The following is a 19,447-nucleotide window of genomic DNA, read 5'->3' as shown; positions in this document are numbered from 1 at the left end:
TGGCTTAAAACAGAGATAATTTTATTTTTTCCCACAGAAAAGCCCAGAGATAGTCAATACAGATCTGATATAGTGGATCTGAAGTATCAAGGACATAGACTCTTTCTAGCTTAGTGTATCCTACATTCCATTGTTACCTCATGAACCAAAATTGCTGTTGGAGCTCTAATCATTCTAGTCAATAGGAAGGAAAGAAGAAAGGCATGTTCCCACTCTTCAAAGGATACTTTTTAAAGTCACTTGTAGTCTTTTAAGTTTATATCCTCTTGGCCAGAAGGTGGTCCCATGGCCTTACCTAGCCACAAGGAAAGTAGTCTCTTCTGGGAGGCCTTGTGCTGAGCTAAAAATTGGAGATCCTGTCTCTAAGGAATAGAAGAGAACGAGTATTGAAGACAATCAGCAGCTTCTCCATGGTATACAAATGGGTCATTTTAAAGCAAGGAGGACATTTTCCAGTTAAAGTCTACAGCACTTCTCTTATGCCAGAGACATTCTTAGGTTTGCAATTGCAATGATCAAGATAGAAGATACACTGAAAGAGATCAAGATAGAAGATACACTGAGAGAGAGAGATGATATATTGTAGCAGACCAAAAAAGAGAACTGTATCTTGAAACACTCTAAACTCTGAGTTTTTAAACTTTCTGCTTTTTTTTAATGTGTTATCTTGGGCCAGATTTTTATAATCCTCATCTAGGACCATAAAATAAAAGGGATACATTTAATAATTGCCAGATCATTAAGTGAAAGGCAAATAGAAATCCAATGAAGAATGATCAGCTGTGCTATTTCATTTGAAGAGTTCAAGGAATTGTGTGGTAAAGCCCTGTGGTGCGGAGGAGGATGGGCTATACCGCTTCTCCTCTGTGGTTTGGTCTTCATTTCCAAGCCATGTGTCCATGTGTTTTGTCTCCCCCCAGAATATTGCATCAGGTTCTAGTTAGGTATTTTCTCTCATTTCAGTTCTAAAGGTTTGGTCTTCATATGGGAAATAAAGCTGGCCATTTTGGGCAGTCTTAGTTAGGAATGCTTTTGCCAGTATTTATATCTTTGACCAAAAAATTTGATTGAAAATTCAGAGAAATCTATGTTTTATGCATTTTTTGGTCACCTAATTTGAATATTAATATTTTAAGCATAAATGTCAAATGTAAGGTGTTTAATCATTTAGGGGTGAGTACAGGAGGGTAGAGAAGTCTTCTCTCAATTGATTTGGCATTATTCATTATCCATCTCCTTTCTTAATAGAGTTGCCATTCCTGGTAACAGTACGTGAGCAGTTGTTCAATTAGGGCCTTGTTAGGAAGTTGTGCATTAGGAAAGGGGTAATAACTTTGGCTGATGATGGGCTAGTGACTGTAAGCCTTAATTTTCTTGAGCTGAGCCAAGATGCCCAGCAAAGGTCAAAAATAAAATTTTATATGATACAAATGTCCTCTGTTACTGGTTATAATATTATAATATATATATATATTATATAATTATATATATATATTTTATATATATTTATATAATTATATAATATAATTGGATAATATTCTTCCATTGTAACCAAAGGCAGTACATAAAAATATAAACAGCTGAGAGAGGCTTTACTTTTCAAGTCCTAGACAGTTGTCGTAGTAATAAATGAATAGTATTAATATTAACAATCACAACCATAATATATAAATAATGTGAATAATAGCACTTAACATTTATTGAGTGCTTACTGTATGCGGGGCATAGTCTTAAATCCCTGGTATGCATTTTCTCATGAAATCCTCATAATTGTGTAAAATAAACAGTATTATTGTTTCATTTTACAGATGTGAAAACTGAAGATTAGGGAGAGCAGTTTGACTTTGGAACCCAAGTCTGTTTAACTTCAGGGTCTATGTGCTGTAAAGAACTGATCATACCTGAAGATCTGGTGCCCCAGGCCCAGCCCAATACTTGACAGTCAGAGGGCAGTCTCAGGACAGGTTGATTGGGTGGTAGTGACAACAAAATGTGTTTCCCTGACTGGCTGCACTGCTGAGCTGGAGACGGAGAAGGTACACAATAAATTAGCGAGTTCAGAGTGTCTGTCTTTGGAGAGAATTTTCTCTAGCTTTGAATCTTTTTTTCTTCCGACAGAAAATAGGATGGTGTTTTTCCTTTACCTGTTGATTAAGAGGATGGTATCATTTTCATTCAAAAGAATAGTTTTACATTTTGAACATCAGATAAATTATGGAGCAAGTAAACATGATGCCAAAGCCTCCTCCCGCCCCTCCCTCCCCCACAGGCTTTACAGAATAATTTAGAATACTTGAGCATAGGGTTCCTTAAATATCTGAATGCCCCTAAGTTCCTTTGTGTTTGTTTACAGTTAATGTGTTAAGAGCCATTGACATTTGAAGATCATCAGAAGTGAAGATAAAACATCTCAAAAATTATAATGTAAGTGAATGGGAAAATGGAAATAAAAGATGGACAAAAGTTAATGTTGCCAACAGTATTTCTGGAATCCATGTATTACCCCAAATGAAATTTATGGATGTGAGTAACCACTAGCTTCAAACTTCAGTCCTAATTCCAAGTCCCAGTCCTTGAAATTCTGTGTTCCCTTCTACCTGGGGAAAATAGTCACTAAGTTTTAGTCATCAGTAATTTTCCATTAGAATTCTTTTGGTTTCCATGTACTGTTTTTTTCCTTGTCCTCCTTAGTACCTTGTAGTTTGACAAGGGCTCGTGTTACATTTAAAATTTAATGTGTGTAGATTATGAGGTTTTCTCTTTCCAGCTGATGATGTATTTTTATTGAATTTTAATTTTACTACTTTCTGTATGTTTCTTAGCCAAAAATATGACCAGTTATCTAGCTAGCCTCCTCCCTTCCTCCCTTCTTCCCCTTCTTTCTTTACCCACTCCCTTCCTCTCTCCCTTCCTGTCTTTGTCTCTATAAATACTTGTTTAACATCTGCTCTGTCCTGCACATTATGCTAGATCCAGAATTCCTAAGACGTTGGTGCTGAATTGAGTGATGTCATCTTTCTATAGGGACATTAGAGGTTATCTAGTTAGTGTTTCTCAAGTGTGGCTGAGGACCACCTGCGTATTTCATTCCCCTGTGGTGCTTGGTGAACATTTGGCTTCCTAGATTCCAGCCCAGACATTCTGAATCACTGGGAGTGGGCCCAAGAATCTGCACGTAAAGTGAGAACCACCGATCCAAAGATTCTAGTCCCGCTCTGTAAGTTTGCAGATGAGGGAACAGACCTGGAAAAGTTTTATAATTTACTTAAAGGCACAATACGTGTTCAAAGGCCAGGAAAGATTGATGATGTTTCCTCCAAAGTCACAGCTATTTGGTGCCGGAAGTGGTCTCCTGACTCCCAGTTCTAGACTTCACCAAGTCACGTCATGACTTTTGTTGGGCCAGACAACTTCACTGTGCATGTGTAAAATCATAAGGTCCTGAAAAAACAACCAAAAAAATAATGGAAAAACATGGATGGTTTGTTTCTTCATCTTTAGTCAGCTATATGACTGATTCTGATTTTGAAATCATTGGGTGGAAAAAAAATCCCTGGTAGTCCAGGTAAAGGAAAAAGACTTTTTTCCCCGCTGTGTCACTATCCCTACCTGGCCTTTGAGTTTTATGCTGTGGAAAAGGATCTGATTTCATTTTTGAATGATGATCGCTAGCATAGTGCTTTGCAAATAGTAGGTGCTTGGACAGTTTACTGTTAGCGTTTTTCCTTTGGGTTCTATGAGATGCTGTTAGGAGTGGTTTTATTTGCTTTGTACAGAATCTGATGCTTTATATACCAAGCCAGAGACCTTAAATAATTGGAGTCATTTTATAATACTCCATTGTTGTAATTGATAGTCACAGTATCTCTGAGGGACTGAAATATTCTAAAGTATTTTCTGACCTGTAAGAGTTTGAATTAATTTTAGTATCGTGTATATTTTATATTGTATTATGTATGCTATATTGATAGTTACTGAATTGTAACTTTACATTAGTAAATGTAGTTATCTAGTTTTTTGAAATATTCTGTAATTCTCAAATTTATTAGTAAGTTTAACTACAAAATGCCATTACCCAGTTTTCTGGATAAGTTGGGACATGTTTTAATTGTAAGATTTTTAAAAAGTGACATTTTAAAATCACATTCATTTTTAATGTTTCTTATATTTTGTAATTATAAATTTTCTTTCTGGTACATCTTTTTCTGCTCTTTTTGCAACCACAACCTCAAAATCTTAAATATACTAGCTCTAAAAGCAAACCTTATCTATTAGGTAGTCTCTCTCATTTTTTTATGTTGGGACACTAAAGTTAAGGGACTTGCTTAGGAGTGGAAGATTTATGAATGTTAAAATACACTTGTGAACAAACAGAATAACATTCTGTTTCTATAATAAAATTTGTGAAATGCTTTGAAAACTGTTGTGTCATACAAATATAGTGTACTATTATGATTACCACTATGATGATGATATGTCCACTGAGTTTCCTTATGATTTAATTGGAAATGTTTACTATTGTTTAATTTAAAATCAGAAAGAAAAATCCACATGCTTGTCACTTGATCCCTCCTCTTATTTCTTGTGCTCGGATTTTACTGAGCCTTCTTTAAGCGCATGGTATTAAATGCTTTACATTTCTCTGTCACTATGCTAATCCGATCCAGGTTGATTCCTTGTACACTTAACGAAATACTCGGGAGGATGCTTCTGTGTTGGAAGACTTTTGCCAGCAATTTTCCCTGGGAAAAAATGGTGAATAAATGAATGAATGAATGTTCAGTATTATTCCTCAGTGTAATCAAAGTAGCTAATAGTCATGTTAGCACATTTTGCTGTGGTTTTTATAGTTAGAAGCTGTTTCACCTACATCATCTCAGCTGTGTCTCATAACAACCTTGTGAAGTAGGTCCTTATTTGACAGATGAGTAACTGAGGCTCAGAGAAGTGATATGATTGTCCAGCGTCCTCTGCTTATAAGAAATGGGACTGGAACTTGAACTTTGACTCTGAACGTCATGCCGTTTCCACTGCCCAACGTAAATCATAATATGGAAGTGTTGGAGTTTCATGGGCTATACATTTTGCTACTTAAAAGAAATCCTAAATACTGGAAAATTGATGACAGGTTCACCTTATCCGACCAGCCTAATTATTCAGTGCACACTTCTCTTTAGAAATCTGACTTACTTTTGCTACTCTTAAAATACTTACAAGAGGTGCAGGTATCTTTTGGATAAAAGACTCTTTCTCAGCGTGGTTACCAGTGTGTGCTGCCTAAAATTATTTGAATGTTTAAAAGAGTAGTAATTATGGTCTTTAGAAGTATATAGAACTCTATAAACCCCAAAAATATGCTGTGTGATATGATACAGCACCATGTAGTGAAAGGTCTTGATCCTTTCTTACTCCTGGGTTCTTTAGTTTTGATTCTGCTTCTTAACTATGACTCTGGATGAGTCACTTGATTTCTCTGGGCCTGATTCCTTTATCTGGAAAAAGGATAAAATGATCCATGCAGCCCTACCTTTACAGCATTATTGTGAGACCCAAATATGATTAATGATGATGACAATAATAAAAAAAAAATAGCTAACATGTATATAGTGTGTACCATGTAGTAAGCACTGTTTTAAGTATTTTGCATATCTTAATTCATTTAATTTTCCTAATAGTCATGGTAGGTATAAGAATTATCATTATCCTTATTTTATAGATGAGGAAACTGAGGCACAGAGAGGTTAAGTAACTTCCTCAAGGTCACACAGGGTGGTAGAACCAAAATGTAGTCTGAGGCAGTTCAGTCCCAGAATTGGTACTATGTAAGGAAGATAATGTGTATGAGAGCATTTTGACGTTTGTGAAGGGCTATGCTACTTTTAAGTATTATTACTTAAAATTATTTAAAAAGAGATTTGTTTTCCTTGTCCTTATTATACAGGTAAGGAAAAGACAAAAACAAACAAGAAAAAAGTTTCTTTTTAGGACTTAGGATTTTTAATAACCAACTAATCTAGTGAATAGGGAACAGTATGCAAAATTATGGAGGGATAAATCACTGAATGATGCCAATACATTAGATTTTTAATTTAACCTTTCCAAGCTAGGAGGAAAAAGAGACATTGAATGCTTCTCTTTTCTTACGGTATGTTTTAACTTAGCGACTGCAAAACAAAACAAAACACCTGTGTTAATTTCACTTACATGACTGAAATTTGTGCAGAAAAGTTATATCCCATTACGCTGAAAGGGTAGTGACCAATTAATAGTAATAATTATTTACCCTTTTCTTGGACAAACATAAGTATGTATCTAGATAGCCTGAAGAATGGATCTGTGACCTTCTGATTTTAATAATGAATTTAGATTTGCATGATAGACTGAGAAAAATTACATGTGAGGTCATTTATCAAGGCATGAATTCCCCATGTGTTTTCTTTATTTGTCCAGGTAAAAGTGTTTGTTGAACAAGCATTTACTGAGTAGGTCAACTCTCCTTCTTTAGTGTTTCTGACCTTAGACTTCAATTTGGGATGGAAGTGTTTGTTTCTAAAAGGAAGAACAATTTCAGAGTAGTGTGCTTTGAGCTCTAATAATCTTGCCAATTCTCAGTTTAGTATGAGAGTTTTCTCAGCTAAACTGATATATAAATAACTTCTCCCCTCTAGGCTACTTAAGAAGCCATATACACTTTAATTTCAGCTCTTGTCTGAGTTTGAATGAAGAGATTTTTGAAGGAGTTTTGAGAAATTCTTTTAAGGGGCTGCTGAGGGCATTGGAACTCAGGGTCTCTCCTACTCTCCAATTCTTATCCATCCCCCATGGACACATTCATTTTGGCCAGAATACTTTGGCTTTTACCTGTTCTGTTTATTTATATTTCCAGATAAGATCTTTGAAGAAACAATACTCTATGGGGAAAAAAAGACCTATGTAAACCGTTTTCTATGCAACCTGGCTTTTCAGACTTGCTGCTGCATTACCAAAGAATGTGCCCTGACTTTTAGTTTGAAATGTAGTTGATAGCCTAAAATAAAATAATACAAATTGAACTGTATCCAAGGTCACGTGTACCTTAGAACCTTGGGATTTTCCAGACCAAGTGCCAACATGCACCAGCTGTCCCAGAGCTCAAATCCCCTTTGTTTTTCTGAAGAATACAAAATGTAGCCTCTCATCTCTGTCAGTCAGATGCCGTGATGATAAGATCATTTATGCCGTCTCTTTTATATGATAGACTGGTTAATTTAAAAAAATTCAGCGTTCTCGTGTAGTATTTTTAAAAGTAACTGTAAGCCGTCAATTAATTTGTTTTTGTTGTTTTTCTATTTTGAGTATCCTGCAAATATTCTGACAATAAGTCTTTTGTGTCCCAAATGCTTTATACACACTGCAGGCCTTTTATTATTTTTTTTAATAAAATTTTCAGCAGAATGACTAATAGAGCATGAGCAGTGCTTATGACACTGCAGTCCATTGTGTAAGTATTGACAGCAAAATTTGCGTTCCTGGAAAAGCTCGTTCATAGTCAGAATATAGAACACATTCTTTAATGTTCTTGGGCAAACATGCTATGTATGTGTTGAGGACATTACTTATAAGAGAATACTTTTCAAAAACAACTTTTGCTTTCCATGGAATACTGAAGAAAAATAAAATTGCAGTAGGAGTGAAGCGGTTTAAATAAGGCAAGTGGTTTAGAGCTTATTGTAATGACTGTGGTCAGTAATGACTGGAAGTAAAGGCAGTGCACCCTCTCCTAAGTCATCTGGAGGCATTTGTTTACTGGGATAGATGAGCAGATAGGTGACTTGTTTCCAGGGTGTTTGGCATTAAGAATGTGTAATGGCTGGTATGTTTATCTGCGTGTCTAATTTTCAGAAACACTTTTTCACTTTTGCTAGAAATGTTTTTATTGGACTTTCAAGTATTAGATGAGAAAAGTAAGAGGAATATAAGTATGTTTATGGCATCTGTTAGTGCTTGGATTGGGTTTTTCTGTTAATTATTGCAAAATACATCCAGGTGTTAGTGTGATAATAAAATAATGATAATTCTGTTAGCAGACCAGCAGAGCCAGAGAGGGTCAATGCTTTGCTAATGGTTATATTGAAAAATGCTGGTGATGGAATTGGTTTTGTGATTGAAACTTTGTGCCAGTCTTCTGCTTGAATCTATCAGAAATTACATAGGATGTGTGTATGCGTGAGGGGAGATGTGTGTGTGGGTGTGTGTTATATATATATAGCTAGATATAGATATATTTACATATATTTAAAACATTTCCCCCCTGATATTTGTGCTTTGTATTAAGTGATTCATCCATTAACTAAAATTTTTCTTTTTAAGTTTAAAAAGTTTGTACATTCAGTTATCTTAGTCACTTGGGGACATTTTACAGTGTAGATCTCAGTGAAAAGTTCTTTTGGGGCCAAGTGCTTCATTTTAATTCAATTAGTGGATTCCTTCTTAAAGAAAAAGGGAGACTCTTATTTCTGATTTCATTCTATTTTCCTTTCTGAGGAGGATCCTCTTGTATTTCCACAATGCTATTTGTTGAACACTTTCTACTAGTTAAGTATTTAGCACTAATAACTTTCTGTAGATGATGCCTTTTGATCTTTATTACACTCTTATAAGGTATCACTATCTTATTTTATAAAGAAAGAACTTAGAGAGATTAAGTAACTTGCCCGAATTATTATTTGCTAAGTGGTGAAACCAAGTCTCTGTGACCCTAAAGCTCCTGTTTTCCGCCACTAAGCAGTTCTCTGTCTGTTCTGTGCTTTGCATTCCCTTCTGTGCTTCTGTTACATCCTTTATATCCTTTCATTCCCACACTTTACTATTAGGAGATAGTTACACATTGACATCTGCGTTAGACTATAAGTCTCTTGAAGAAAATGAACCTGTTTTCAACTCTATCCACAGTACATTATATATTGATGGTGTTAGTAAATGTCTGTGGAAGAGAGGGGAGGGTATGGAAAAGGAGATTTAGGAAGTCCCTGCTCCCCAAATGGAGGGGAAGAGTTGGAAGAGTGGGAGGGAAGCTGGCTAAGAGGCCTTTAACTGGAGGTAGAGGTTCTTAGCCTCCACCCTTTCAAGGAAGCGGAGCGCTGTTTTGAGGTGTGGGAATATTTAGAGGTGATAAGTGAACCCCTACTACCTAGAGACAGATTTCTCTGTCTTGCAGCCTTAACACGGATTCTTGTAAGTTCAACAATATTTAGGTAAGAAGTACTTCTGTAGTAGCTACCAAAGTCATTTGTTTCAACATGATTTTCTTAATTGCAGGCTTTTAGCTTAATTAATTCTCAGGAATAAGTGCAACAACAACAACAAAATCTCCTACCTGAAACAAACAAACAAGAAAGGTGGAGAGTATATTATCTTATTTGATGATACTATTTTGAAATGCATGTAGACAGTAAGCATGTAGAGAGTAATTGGTATCCCCCTACCAAAATTAGTTTGTACAGCTGTGTTCACCTAAATGTTACACTTTGGAACATTAGAACTTTTGAGACCAAAAGGGTGGAAGAGTGTAGCAAAGGAAAAAGACATTCTGTTATAACAACAGCAGACCAGTAAATGGGTGGGAATGACTAAGAGTCAGATGACAGGATTTCTGTTTTGATCCTGTGGTGGAAAGGAAACTGTGTCACTCTGGCTGAGAGAGTGGCAGGGCCATTAGAAAACAGAGTATTACTAGCTCTGGCCTCTCTTATGCACCTCTTACTCACCAGGAGCCTAAGTTCCATTCCTTCCTGTGTATCTGTGTGTGTGTGTATGTTCATTTGGTTATTTTGTGGAACCAGAAGTTAACATTTAAATAGTATTGAGTTGATTCTTTTTAATTAAGAATAAAGAGAATAATATAGTTTAGAGTGGAATGAGGAGTGGATTAAAGAGGGGAATTTTAGTGAGAGTGACTTCCCATTTACAAGGGCCACGGCTCTGCAAATGAGGATAAACGCGTTTGTGAACGTGAGTTTGCGTGTTTGTATAATCTTTAACTGCTCTTCCTAAGGATAGATTGTGAATCATAATTTAGTACATTAGAATGTAATTGCAGTTTTATTCTAAGATTTTGAGTCTCAGGAAAATGAGTCTACATATGAATAAATATGAGTATAAAGGATAATTTATACTATTAACAAGAATATTCCACAGTGCTGATTATATTTTGATCCGTTTTGTTGCTTTTGAGCAAATATTCTCTCTGTAACAACTTCATTTCTAAAATCTGTGTTTTATTTATAATTTTTTTGATGTAGCACACTTGACGTATGTGAATGAAGCTCTCAGTGCTCTTGAGGGCAAGGATAGTTTTGCCTACCCGTGAGGTGTTAAGATTGTTTTGTTCCAAAGTATATGTACCTCTTCATGATTCTGAACCTTATTAATTGCTTACAGGTTATCCAGGGCCTGGGAATTTTCTGTTTGTTTATGGCTTATATATTTGAACCTTGTCAGTGGTTTTTTGTACCTCCATGAAAGGATTTATAGGAACGGGAGGGAATCATGATTACAGTTTAATTTTATTTCTTAATAGTAACTCTGATTAAAGGTTTGGGCAGAAAAGTGCCCACACTAATTGAAAATGAGGAATACAATTTCATGATGTTGCAGCTTTGTGAGTGTGCTATGGGGAAGATTTATGTAGTATAGGTAAGAAGTAATGTTGATGCACAGGTCTTTGAATCACATTTTCAATTGGGACAATCGTTTATTTGTGTGTGTGTGTGTGTGTGTGTGTGTGTGTATGGGAGGGGAGGGTTGGGGGCATTTTGATTGTCAAGAGGTGAAAAGGATACTAAAAATAATAAAATCCTTTTTAGCAAATATTTCCAGTGTTTAGAACTATAACTCTTCAATTCATTTGTAATCCTAGCATTTTATATTTGTTCTCGGGATCATAGAATAGTTTGTTTGAACTTTAGACCATCTTGTATAGCACCTCTGCCCCTTCAAGTCTTCCTTATGACTTGAATGTCATCATTGAATTGAGTTCATTGAATATCATTGAATGTTATCATTTAAAAAGCCCTTGCTTCCTCAACACTTCGTGTTCCAATTTGGAGATCACTTCCATGATAAAAAGAGGCCTTGGATATAGGAAATGACCCTTTTTGTGGCCTGTCAATTAAATGGAATATGGATAATGGAGAATGATTGCTTAGTTTGGAAACATAGTCTTGTTTCTCATTTAGGCATGCATTGGGAAAAATCTTTTCTTGTGGCGGAGGGAGGTGGCATTTAGTGATTAAAGCAGATGCTATGGAACGGCTGTAAGTTAATTTGAATAGTAATACCACAATTTTTTTGATCTTGACTGAAATCTGTCTCTGAAACTGTTGTGAAACTAAGGGCCATTTAAAAAAGTATTTTTGGACCATGAACCCATGAATCTTTATGTCATCTTTTCATTTGTGTGCCCAAATTCTATACAATTTGGCTTTTGTTAAAAATGAGGTGAGGGGCCGACCTGGTGGCAGAGTGGTTGGGTTCTCATGCTCTGTTTCCGCAGCCTCAGGGTTCGTGGGTTCGAATCCCAGGCGCAACCTGCACACCGCTTATCAGGCCATGCTGGGTTGGCATCCCACATACAAAAAAATAGAGGAAGATTGGCACAGATGTTAGCTCAGGGCCTATCTTGCTCACCAAAAAAAAAAAAAAAGAATGTGATTTTTTGGGGACATTTCCTGACTTTTCCACAAGTGTTTTATTCTTCGTAATGAGAGATTTGATCATCTCAAATATTTCTTTATTTAATGTCTTTTCCTGTAAATAAATTATCCTTTTAAATTATTTTAGTGTAAATAGGTCTGGCCTACTATTTTGTTGCTGTCATTTTTAATATAATGGGTGTGTTGTAAATGCTATTCTCTAAAGAGTTCTGATTTTTATTTGGGAAATTGCCTTGGTAAATAAGCGTTTATTGAATTTGTGCATTTTACCAAACTAGAAAACATAAACTTACTTGAAAACATTAGCAAAGAACCAGTAAGATGTAGCTGTGAATTAAAGATGAACGTGCTGAGGGGGGCGTATACCCAGGGAGTCATCCAGGACGAATGGCGCTAATCTAGAAAGTCTTCCTGAGAAGATACCTTGTTTCTTAGCCCTATACATATTTGTTTTTTGCTTTAAACTTAAGTCTTAAACATTTTAACAGTAACTTCATTTTCCAAATTTTGCGTTATCAGTTGCAGGATGCTGGCCCCTCCCTTCCCCCCTTTTTTAGCAGTAGTGTTTCTGTATAAAGAAATCTTACTGTTTAGACAGCATTTTCACATTATTTTCACTTAGTCTTTATAACTACCCAGAGAGATAAGAAGAGCAAGTATTTTTATCTCCACTTTGCAATATGAAATTGAGGCTCTGAGAGGCTAAATGACTTTCCATGATTTATGAGACCCAGTTTTTCTTTCTCTTCTCGTAGCTTATATGCATATGTCCTAGTTGGAGTGGGAGAGTAGTTTATCTATGTGTAAGCATTTCCCTGAGTGTCCCTTGCTTCATATTGTGAAGGTGCTTTTCGTATGGTTACATATAATAGTCCATGATTAAACACTTAACTGTAGACATCCTTTTTTTGGTCATGAAATAAAATAGTACACGGCATTTGCGATGAAAGCAGAAAGGAGGTAAGTTTCCAACAATGATTTAATAATTGAAACTTGTTGCTAGAGGGGAAATAATGAAATTTCCTATTCTAGAGGTTATTTTTGCTTGTCTGGTTTTAAATAAATTGTATTAAATTTTCCCTGGCAGAGACTATTTGATTATGGGTAATTTACCTCCTTGCTTCTTTAAGGATCAAATTGGTAGCGTCTCATTTGTTTTAAGCCTCCAGTCCTGTGTTTTACTTCATTCTGATAAACTGGAGTTCTCTGATCGCTGTAAGGGGTATCCTGTTCCACCCACCATTAGGTAAAAATAATAGTTTACATTGTTTTGGTGTTTCTGTTTGTCAGGTAATGTGCTAAACTTTTTGCATGCATTATTTTATTTGATCTTTATAAGTATGTGAACTGTTTCTGGCATATGGTAATCACTCAGTAAGTATAAACTAAATGGAGGAGACAGAAAATAAATAAGTCAAACAAAAAGTATATCAGATAGTAATAAGTGCTCTGGGAAAAATAAAGCAGGAGAGTGAATAGAGAATGGAGGTAGGTTTGGAGTTGTTTGCAGTTTTGAATAAAATGGCCAGAAAAGGTCTCACTAAGGAGGCAACATTTGAGCAAAAAAGCTGAAGAAAGTGAAGGAAAAAAAGAGAGTATTTGGGAGAAGAGAGTTATAGATAGAGATAACCAAAGTGGAAACTTGCCTGGTGTGTTGGAGGTACAGCAAGGAGTCTTGTGTGGTTCTAGTACAAGGGAGCAAAAGGGAGAATAGTAGAAGATGAGATCAGAGAGGTAAGGGTGGGGGCAGATTGTGAAAGGCCTTCCAGGCTACTTTAAGGACTCTGGCTTTTATTCTGAGTGAGATGGAAAGAGTGGAAGTTTTTTTGTTAGTGTGTGACCATATCAGATGTTTCAAAAGGATCATTCTGGTTGCTATGTTAGGAACTGACTAGGATGCAGAAGCCAGGAGATTGGCTTATAGGCACTTGGAATCATCCAGGAGGGAGATGATAGTGGTAGCTGAAGAAGTAGAGAGACGTGATTGGATACTGGACATGTTTTGAAGGTGCAACCAATAGGATTTCCTGACTGATTGAGCACATAGTGTAATAGAGAGGAGTCAAAGATTTTGGCCCAAGAAAGTAGAGAAGGATAGAATTACAATTTACTGCGATGTTAGAGGTGCTTTCAGGAAGAACAGTAGTTTGGTTTTGGGCATAGTAAATGTCCACCTGGAGGTGTTAAATAAATAGGTGATTGGAATCTGGAATTCAAGAGAGAAGTCTGTGATAGTGCTATAAATTTGGTCATCAACTTAAAGATGTTAAAGCTCTGAGATGGGATGAGATTATTCAGGAGGGAGGTGAATATAAGAGATCTAAGCACTGAGAGTGCAAGGGCACTCCCAATGTCAGTTGGTTAAGAAGATGAGAGAAGAATCATTACAGAAGACCTGAGAGAAAGAGTGGCCAAAGGATAGTGAGGTAGCCATGAGAGTATAGTGTTTTGGAAGCCCTGGGTGGAAAGTGTTTCAAGGAGGAAGGATCAACGATGTCAGATGCTGCTGATAGTTGAGGATTGTAAGTATTGACAATTGAGTTTAGCAGAGTGGAGGTTCTTGATGACCTTGAACATTTTTGTTGGCCTGATGGAAGTGGGTTCAAGAGAGAATGAGAGGTAAGGAATTGGAAGGACTGAGTATAGATAATCTCTTTCAGGGAGTGTTTCCATAAAGAATCTCAAAGAAATGAAGTGGTATCTGGAGGGGCTGAGAGAAGTAATTGCATGTTTCTATGCTGGTTGGAATGATTGAGTAGAGAGGGAAAATTTTATGATGGAGGAACCAGAGGGAAGAATTGCTGGAGAGATTTTCTTGAAAAGATGAGAGGAGGTGGAGTTTAGTGGAGGAGCTAGCTTTAGATGGGAATATACACTATTTTTCCACAGTAAGAGGAAGGCAGATTACTTATGCACAGATGCACATAGGTTGTATTTGGGGGAGCCTGGGAAGGATCTTTTTTGGTTACTTCTCTATTTTTCAATGATATGGGAATCTAGATCACCTACTAAAATTCAGGAGAGGGCGACAGAGGGTGAAGAAAGAAAAGACGTTATGAATTAGTTGTCTAGAAGAATGGGAGAGTGTAGGGACTAGGGAAATGTATGATTCCTGCACAGTATTAAGGGCCTGGTAGAGGTAAATCGTCATGAATTCAAAGTGAGTCTAGGCTGTGAGGCTGTGTATTTTTCTCTAGACTAATTTAACTATATGGGTGCAGGTCTGGAGTAGGCAGAGTGTGGCTTAGCTAGTATTTGGGTGTTGCCAGGTAAGTACCATGAAGCAAGCAAGAACCATGGAGTGATTGTAATTACAGGTTACGGAATTTAGGAAATTGGGAAAAGAGAGAAGTAAGGTCATGAAGTAGAGACAAGGAAAGGCAGTAGGAACAGTGAAGGTCTTGGTGGAACTGAACAATAAAGATGTTGGCAAGGGTACTAGAGAGAATGAGCTGGTGGTCAGACAGTAGAATGTTTGAAGTTTAAGTTAAGGACTCATTAATTGGTGATGCCAGTGTTTAGGGTATGAGTATGATCTGAGGTGGAGTGGAAGACAAGATCATTGGAGGAGAGGAGGTTAAGGAACTGGGAGGCCACGTGTTGGAATGCTCATTTACATGGATATTGCAATCAGTAAGAATTATGGCAGTTGTATTAATATTAGAAAGAATGATGGTGAGCATGAAGCCAATTCTTCAAGGAATGAGGGAGAGTGACTTAGAGATTGGTAAGTGACTTCAACAGGGAGGAGTAGAGGGTGGTATAGTCTGATGACATGATTGAATGCTTGGGGTTTTTAGACACAGAGAGGAAGAATAGTCTGCAAGTAGCAAAGAGGAACAAGGCCTAATTTCCAGGCCCAGTGGTGGGAGAGGGATATAGGAGAGAAAATAAGAGGGCTTATTTTTCCATTTGAAAGAGCTGTAGGGAGAGCAATGTCCTCAGGGGAAAACCAGGCATTAGAGTAAATGGTAAAAAGACCATTTAAGAGAGAGAGTAGAGGATATTTTGCTGATGATTGACCTTGAAAGACAGAAGCACAGGAGTTGGGGGGTGAATGGAAGACGGGATCAGAAAAGGGGATTAGAGTCTGGTACTTCTGACTTCTTATGGGAACTGTTGAAAACAGAGTTAAGGAGAATAATGAAGTTAGTCGTTACAGTTTTTAAGATAGAGTGTGGTGAGACTGAGTATTGAGGGGGAGGGAATGGTGAGGTCCTGCAAAGATCACACACAGTTCTGGGGTCTCCTCTTTACTTTTGCCAATGGTGTTGAGGAGACCAGGGGAGAGGTGGAGAGACAGTCTAACTCTCCAGAGCACTTGGATTTCTGATGCCCTTTCTTAACTCTTACAGATGGAGGCTGGGGATTGGGGGGAATCAGTGACCTGATTTGGAACACCAGGAGCTGAATAAATAACCAATTATATGAGGGAGAGTTTATCTTCTCCATTTTACACGTAAAGAAACTGAGACCCAGAGTGTTAGAGCATCCTGCCCAAGGTCACATGACTACTGAGTGGTAGAGTAAAAGGAAATGAAGCATTTGTCAGGGAAGTGGGAGAATTACCCCCCACTGCCTTTCCTCAAGGTTCTTATGGCTGGTCAAATAATCAAAGAGGCAGGTTAGCAAGAGAAAATCAAACAAAATTTAATAGCATGTATACATGGGAGAAACTCAGGGTAAACTGAGTAACTCGGCCATCTGGCTGAGTCCACCCGTTTAAGTACCCTCAGCTACGGACAAGGAGCACATAATGATCTGGGGCTTCAAGGGGGAGAAAGACAATCGTCATAGAGATGGAATGCAGAAGTTTGATAAGCAGGACTTTGATAAGAGTGGACTTAGCAAGGATCCCCCCAAGTGTCCTAGATAGTTATCTACGGTGATGGCCTGTCCTGGAGACAACCTTTATTTTAAATTTCTTTAGGCAGCTTGGGGGAAGGTCAGATGCTCTTTGTGGGTCTTTTGAGGCTTCATTGTCTTCAGCTCGAAATAGTCCGCATACCAGAGTGGCACACCTTGGAGCGGCCTGCTCTCAGACCCATCACATTCTTAAACAGTAAAATAGATGAGGAGTTGAGGAACAGTAACATTCTGTGAGACAATATCAGATTCGCATTGGAGCCTTATCTTCATTTACTTTCAGAACCTACAATATCACTTGGATTCATACTGAATTCTAAATGGGAGATTTAATTAACAATCCAGTCTTGTCCTATATAATATGTTCCTTGTGTTTGTTGTCCAAAAACTTAAAAAAAAAAATTATGGGAAACAGGCCTAAAGGTACTACTTTCTAGTAGTCCTATTCTTAACCCACTTCTAAATCCTGTTCAGCTTTATCGTCTCCAGGGAGCATTCCTTGATTGATCTCAACTGAATTTCATCCTCATACAATGAGCTTGTGTGATAGAAATTTTAGGGGGTATGTGTGTTTGTTTTATCTCCCCAGTTAAATAATAAGCACCTTGAGGGTATTTCTCCTGATTCCGTACTCCATTGGAAGCGATGTGATTTAATCAAAAGGGGACCTGATTCTGTATCTGGCTCTGCCAAGAATTTCATATCATATTTCAAATCATTCACTTCACTTCTCTGGGTTGTACTTTATCTGTAAATGAGAGGAATTTCCCTAGAATTATCTCAGAGGTCCTTGAAAGTTATAGTATTCTATCATTCATTGGCTGGCTATCAGAATAGTTGGTTAACTGATGGCTATACTTGCATTTGAAAGGGACAATTTAAAAAAATATTATTTGATGTAATTCTAGTTACTTACTCTATAGCTTAGTGTCATCACAAAGTGTGGCCTGTAGCTAAGCAGGATCAGAGTGAGGAACTAAGGCTGAAGAGAGAACGTGGGGCCAGATGGTACTAGTAGCAAGTATTTGTGAATGTGGGACTGAGAAGACTAAAGATATGTTTGAAAATCATTTGCACAGAGGTGATAACTGCAGCTGTGGGAAGCCATGATATTTCAGAGAGATTGTATACAGAGAACAAAGCCAAGGTCAGAACTTTCATGAGACTCTGTATTTAGAGGGCAAGTGGAAGAAAAGAACCTAGAAAAGGAGAGAGCATAAAGAAATTTTAATGTAAATTAAATTTTAATGACAACGGAAGTTTAGAAAGAAAAGAATCCCAAGAGGGAGGCAGTGACAGTAGTATCAGATGTTGCAGAGAGGTTAAGGAGAGCAAGAACTGAGAGAAACAAGGCCCCTGGGTTTGTTACTGAGGTCATTAATGACATCCAGAAAGCAGTATCGATAGAGTAGTTCAGTTAGAATTGAAAATGTGTTATTCTGATATAGATTCAGCAAATCACTATTGAGTTCCTACTAAATGTCCAGTGTTGTGTAAAGCCTGTGCATGCATATACACACCCACTCATCCCCGCCACCCACCCCTCCCACCCCTCTCCCAAAGGTGACTGTATGGGGCAGGATGAAGAGCACAGGAGCAAGGACTGGCCTTGAACCCAAGAGGTATCATCATCTAAGATAGGAAGAAAGAGTGGGTTTGGATACAGATAAGTTTACTGAGAGAGGGGCAAGAAGTTGAGGCAGTCCATGCCTCATTACCTCCATTTTTTCATTCATATTAGATCTTGTTTCTAAAACATTATATAGACCATATTGACTTAGTAATTAATTCAATGTATTTTATTAATAAATCTATTGGATCTTTCTCTCATTTTCCTTGACTGCTTTGTAGTATTACATACTAACTACCTATTTTGAAACACTCTTCTTGGCTTTCACTAAATTTTTCTCTTGATTCTTCCATCTCTCTGACCATTTTTTTCTAGACTTCTACCTTCAGTCTCTATTTTATGGAAATGAATGTAGTTCCATTCACTAAAACTCAAATCTCGTCTTGCTTTATATCATGTCCTGGGCTACAGATTCAGATTCATGGATTTAGCTATCACCTAGGTATAAGCTCTCCAGGGAATGTCAAAACGGGAAAGGTTTTATATTTCCACTTACTTGATGAACACATCCACTTGGATGTTTTACGAGATTCAAATTCAACAACATCATAATCTATTGCGTATTTTCACATACCCTATTCAAATTTTCTCTATTCTACCATCAAATCCTGCTAACAGGCCAATGTCCATAAAAACTGACATATCTTTCAAGTCTACCTCAACCTTTCCTGGTCACATTCAATCCTTTCCTCCTGTATTCTCCTATAGTATTTTTTTAACCATTCTTATGGAATTTATCACGATGAGATTCATAGTTAAATAGGAGTCTACCTCTCTCATGAGGCTATAATTTGGGAGCATATCTAATATTTCTGCATCACATGTGTCTTCACAGTGCACTCATCCAACACAAAGTAAGCAGTAAATCAGCATTGCCGGAATGAATGAATGAACAAGTGCATGATCAGGTAGAATCTAAAATCCTTTGACTTCCTACTGAATGGAGTGCTACCTGTTTCCCTGTGGACGTCTTAATGCTGCCTCAGTCTTAAAAGTTCTAAGACAGAACTTATCAGCTCCCCAAACTACCTGCTTTTCTTCTTTGCTCTCTAATTTGGCACACTGGTTTCTCAGTCAGCAAGACTTGGCATCATATATTGACCCTTTTCTCTTCCTTTCTTATCATGTCAAGTCAATTGCCGAGTTCTGTTGATTCCATCTCTACAGTGTCCCTTGTATCCACTCCTATTTCATTTTTACGGCTAGTTTAGGCCCTTGGTACCTCTGACGTGAGGAAGTCTCTTAACAGATTTTCTTA

General features: G+C 37.3%; 1 protein-coding gene across 23 annotated transcripts in view; it reads left to right on the top strand.

Moving 5' to 3' along the window:
- The window catches only part of MTMR2 (myotubularin related protein 2), a 102,147-nt gene that overhangs the window by 6,660 nt on the left and 76,040 nt on the right, over positions 1 to 19,447 (top strand). For 5 of the 23 annotated variants that reach the window (XM_070272661.1, XM_070272676.1, XM_023646431.2 and 2 more), the window contains exons 2-3: positions 1,809 to 2,036; positions 2,354 to 2,424. The exons of 5 other annotated variants lie outside the window; for them this stretch is intronic. Coding sequence is in view for 1 of the 18 variants with exons in the window: in XM_070272660.1 (XP_070128761.1) it covers positions 19,078 to 19,097 (20 nt within the window). In the remaining 17 variants the exon portion in view is untranslated. Of the gene's footprint in view, positions 1 to 1,808; positions 2,037 to 2,353; positions 2,425 to 7,475; positions 7,689 to 9,663; positions 9,991 to 19,024; positions 19,098 to 19,447 lie in introns of those variants that run through there. 13 more of the 23 variants (XM_023646433.2, XM_023646434.2, XM_023646430.2 and 10 more) reach the window with 7 other exon arrangements.

This window comes from Equus caballus, chromosome 7, assembly GCF_041296265.1.
Source record: "Equus caballus isolate H_3958 breed thoroughbred chromosome 7, TB-T2T, whole genome shotgun sequence".
NCBI lineage: Eukaryota > Metazoa > Chordata > Mammalia > Perissodactyla > Equidae > Equus > Equus caballus.
The sequence above is the reverse complement of the archived record's forward strand: the minus strand, read 5'-3'. Positions and strand labels throughout refer to the sequence as shown.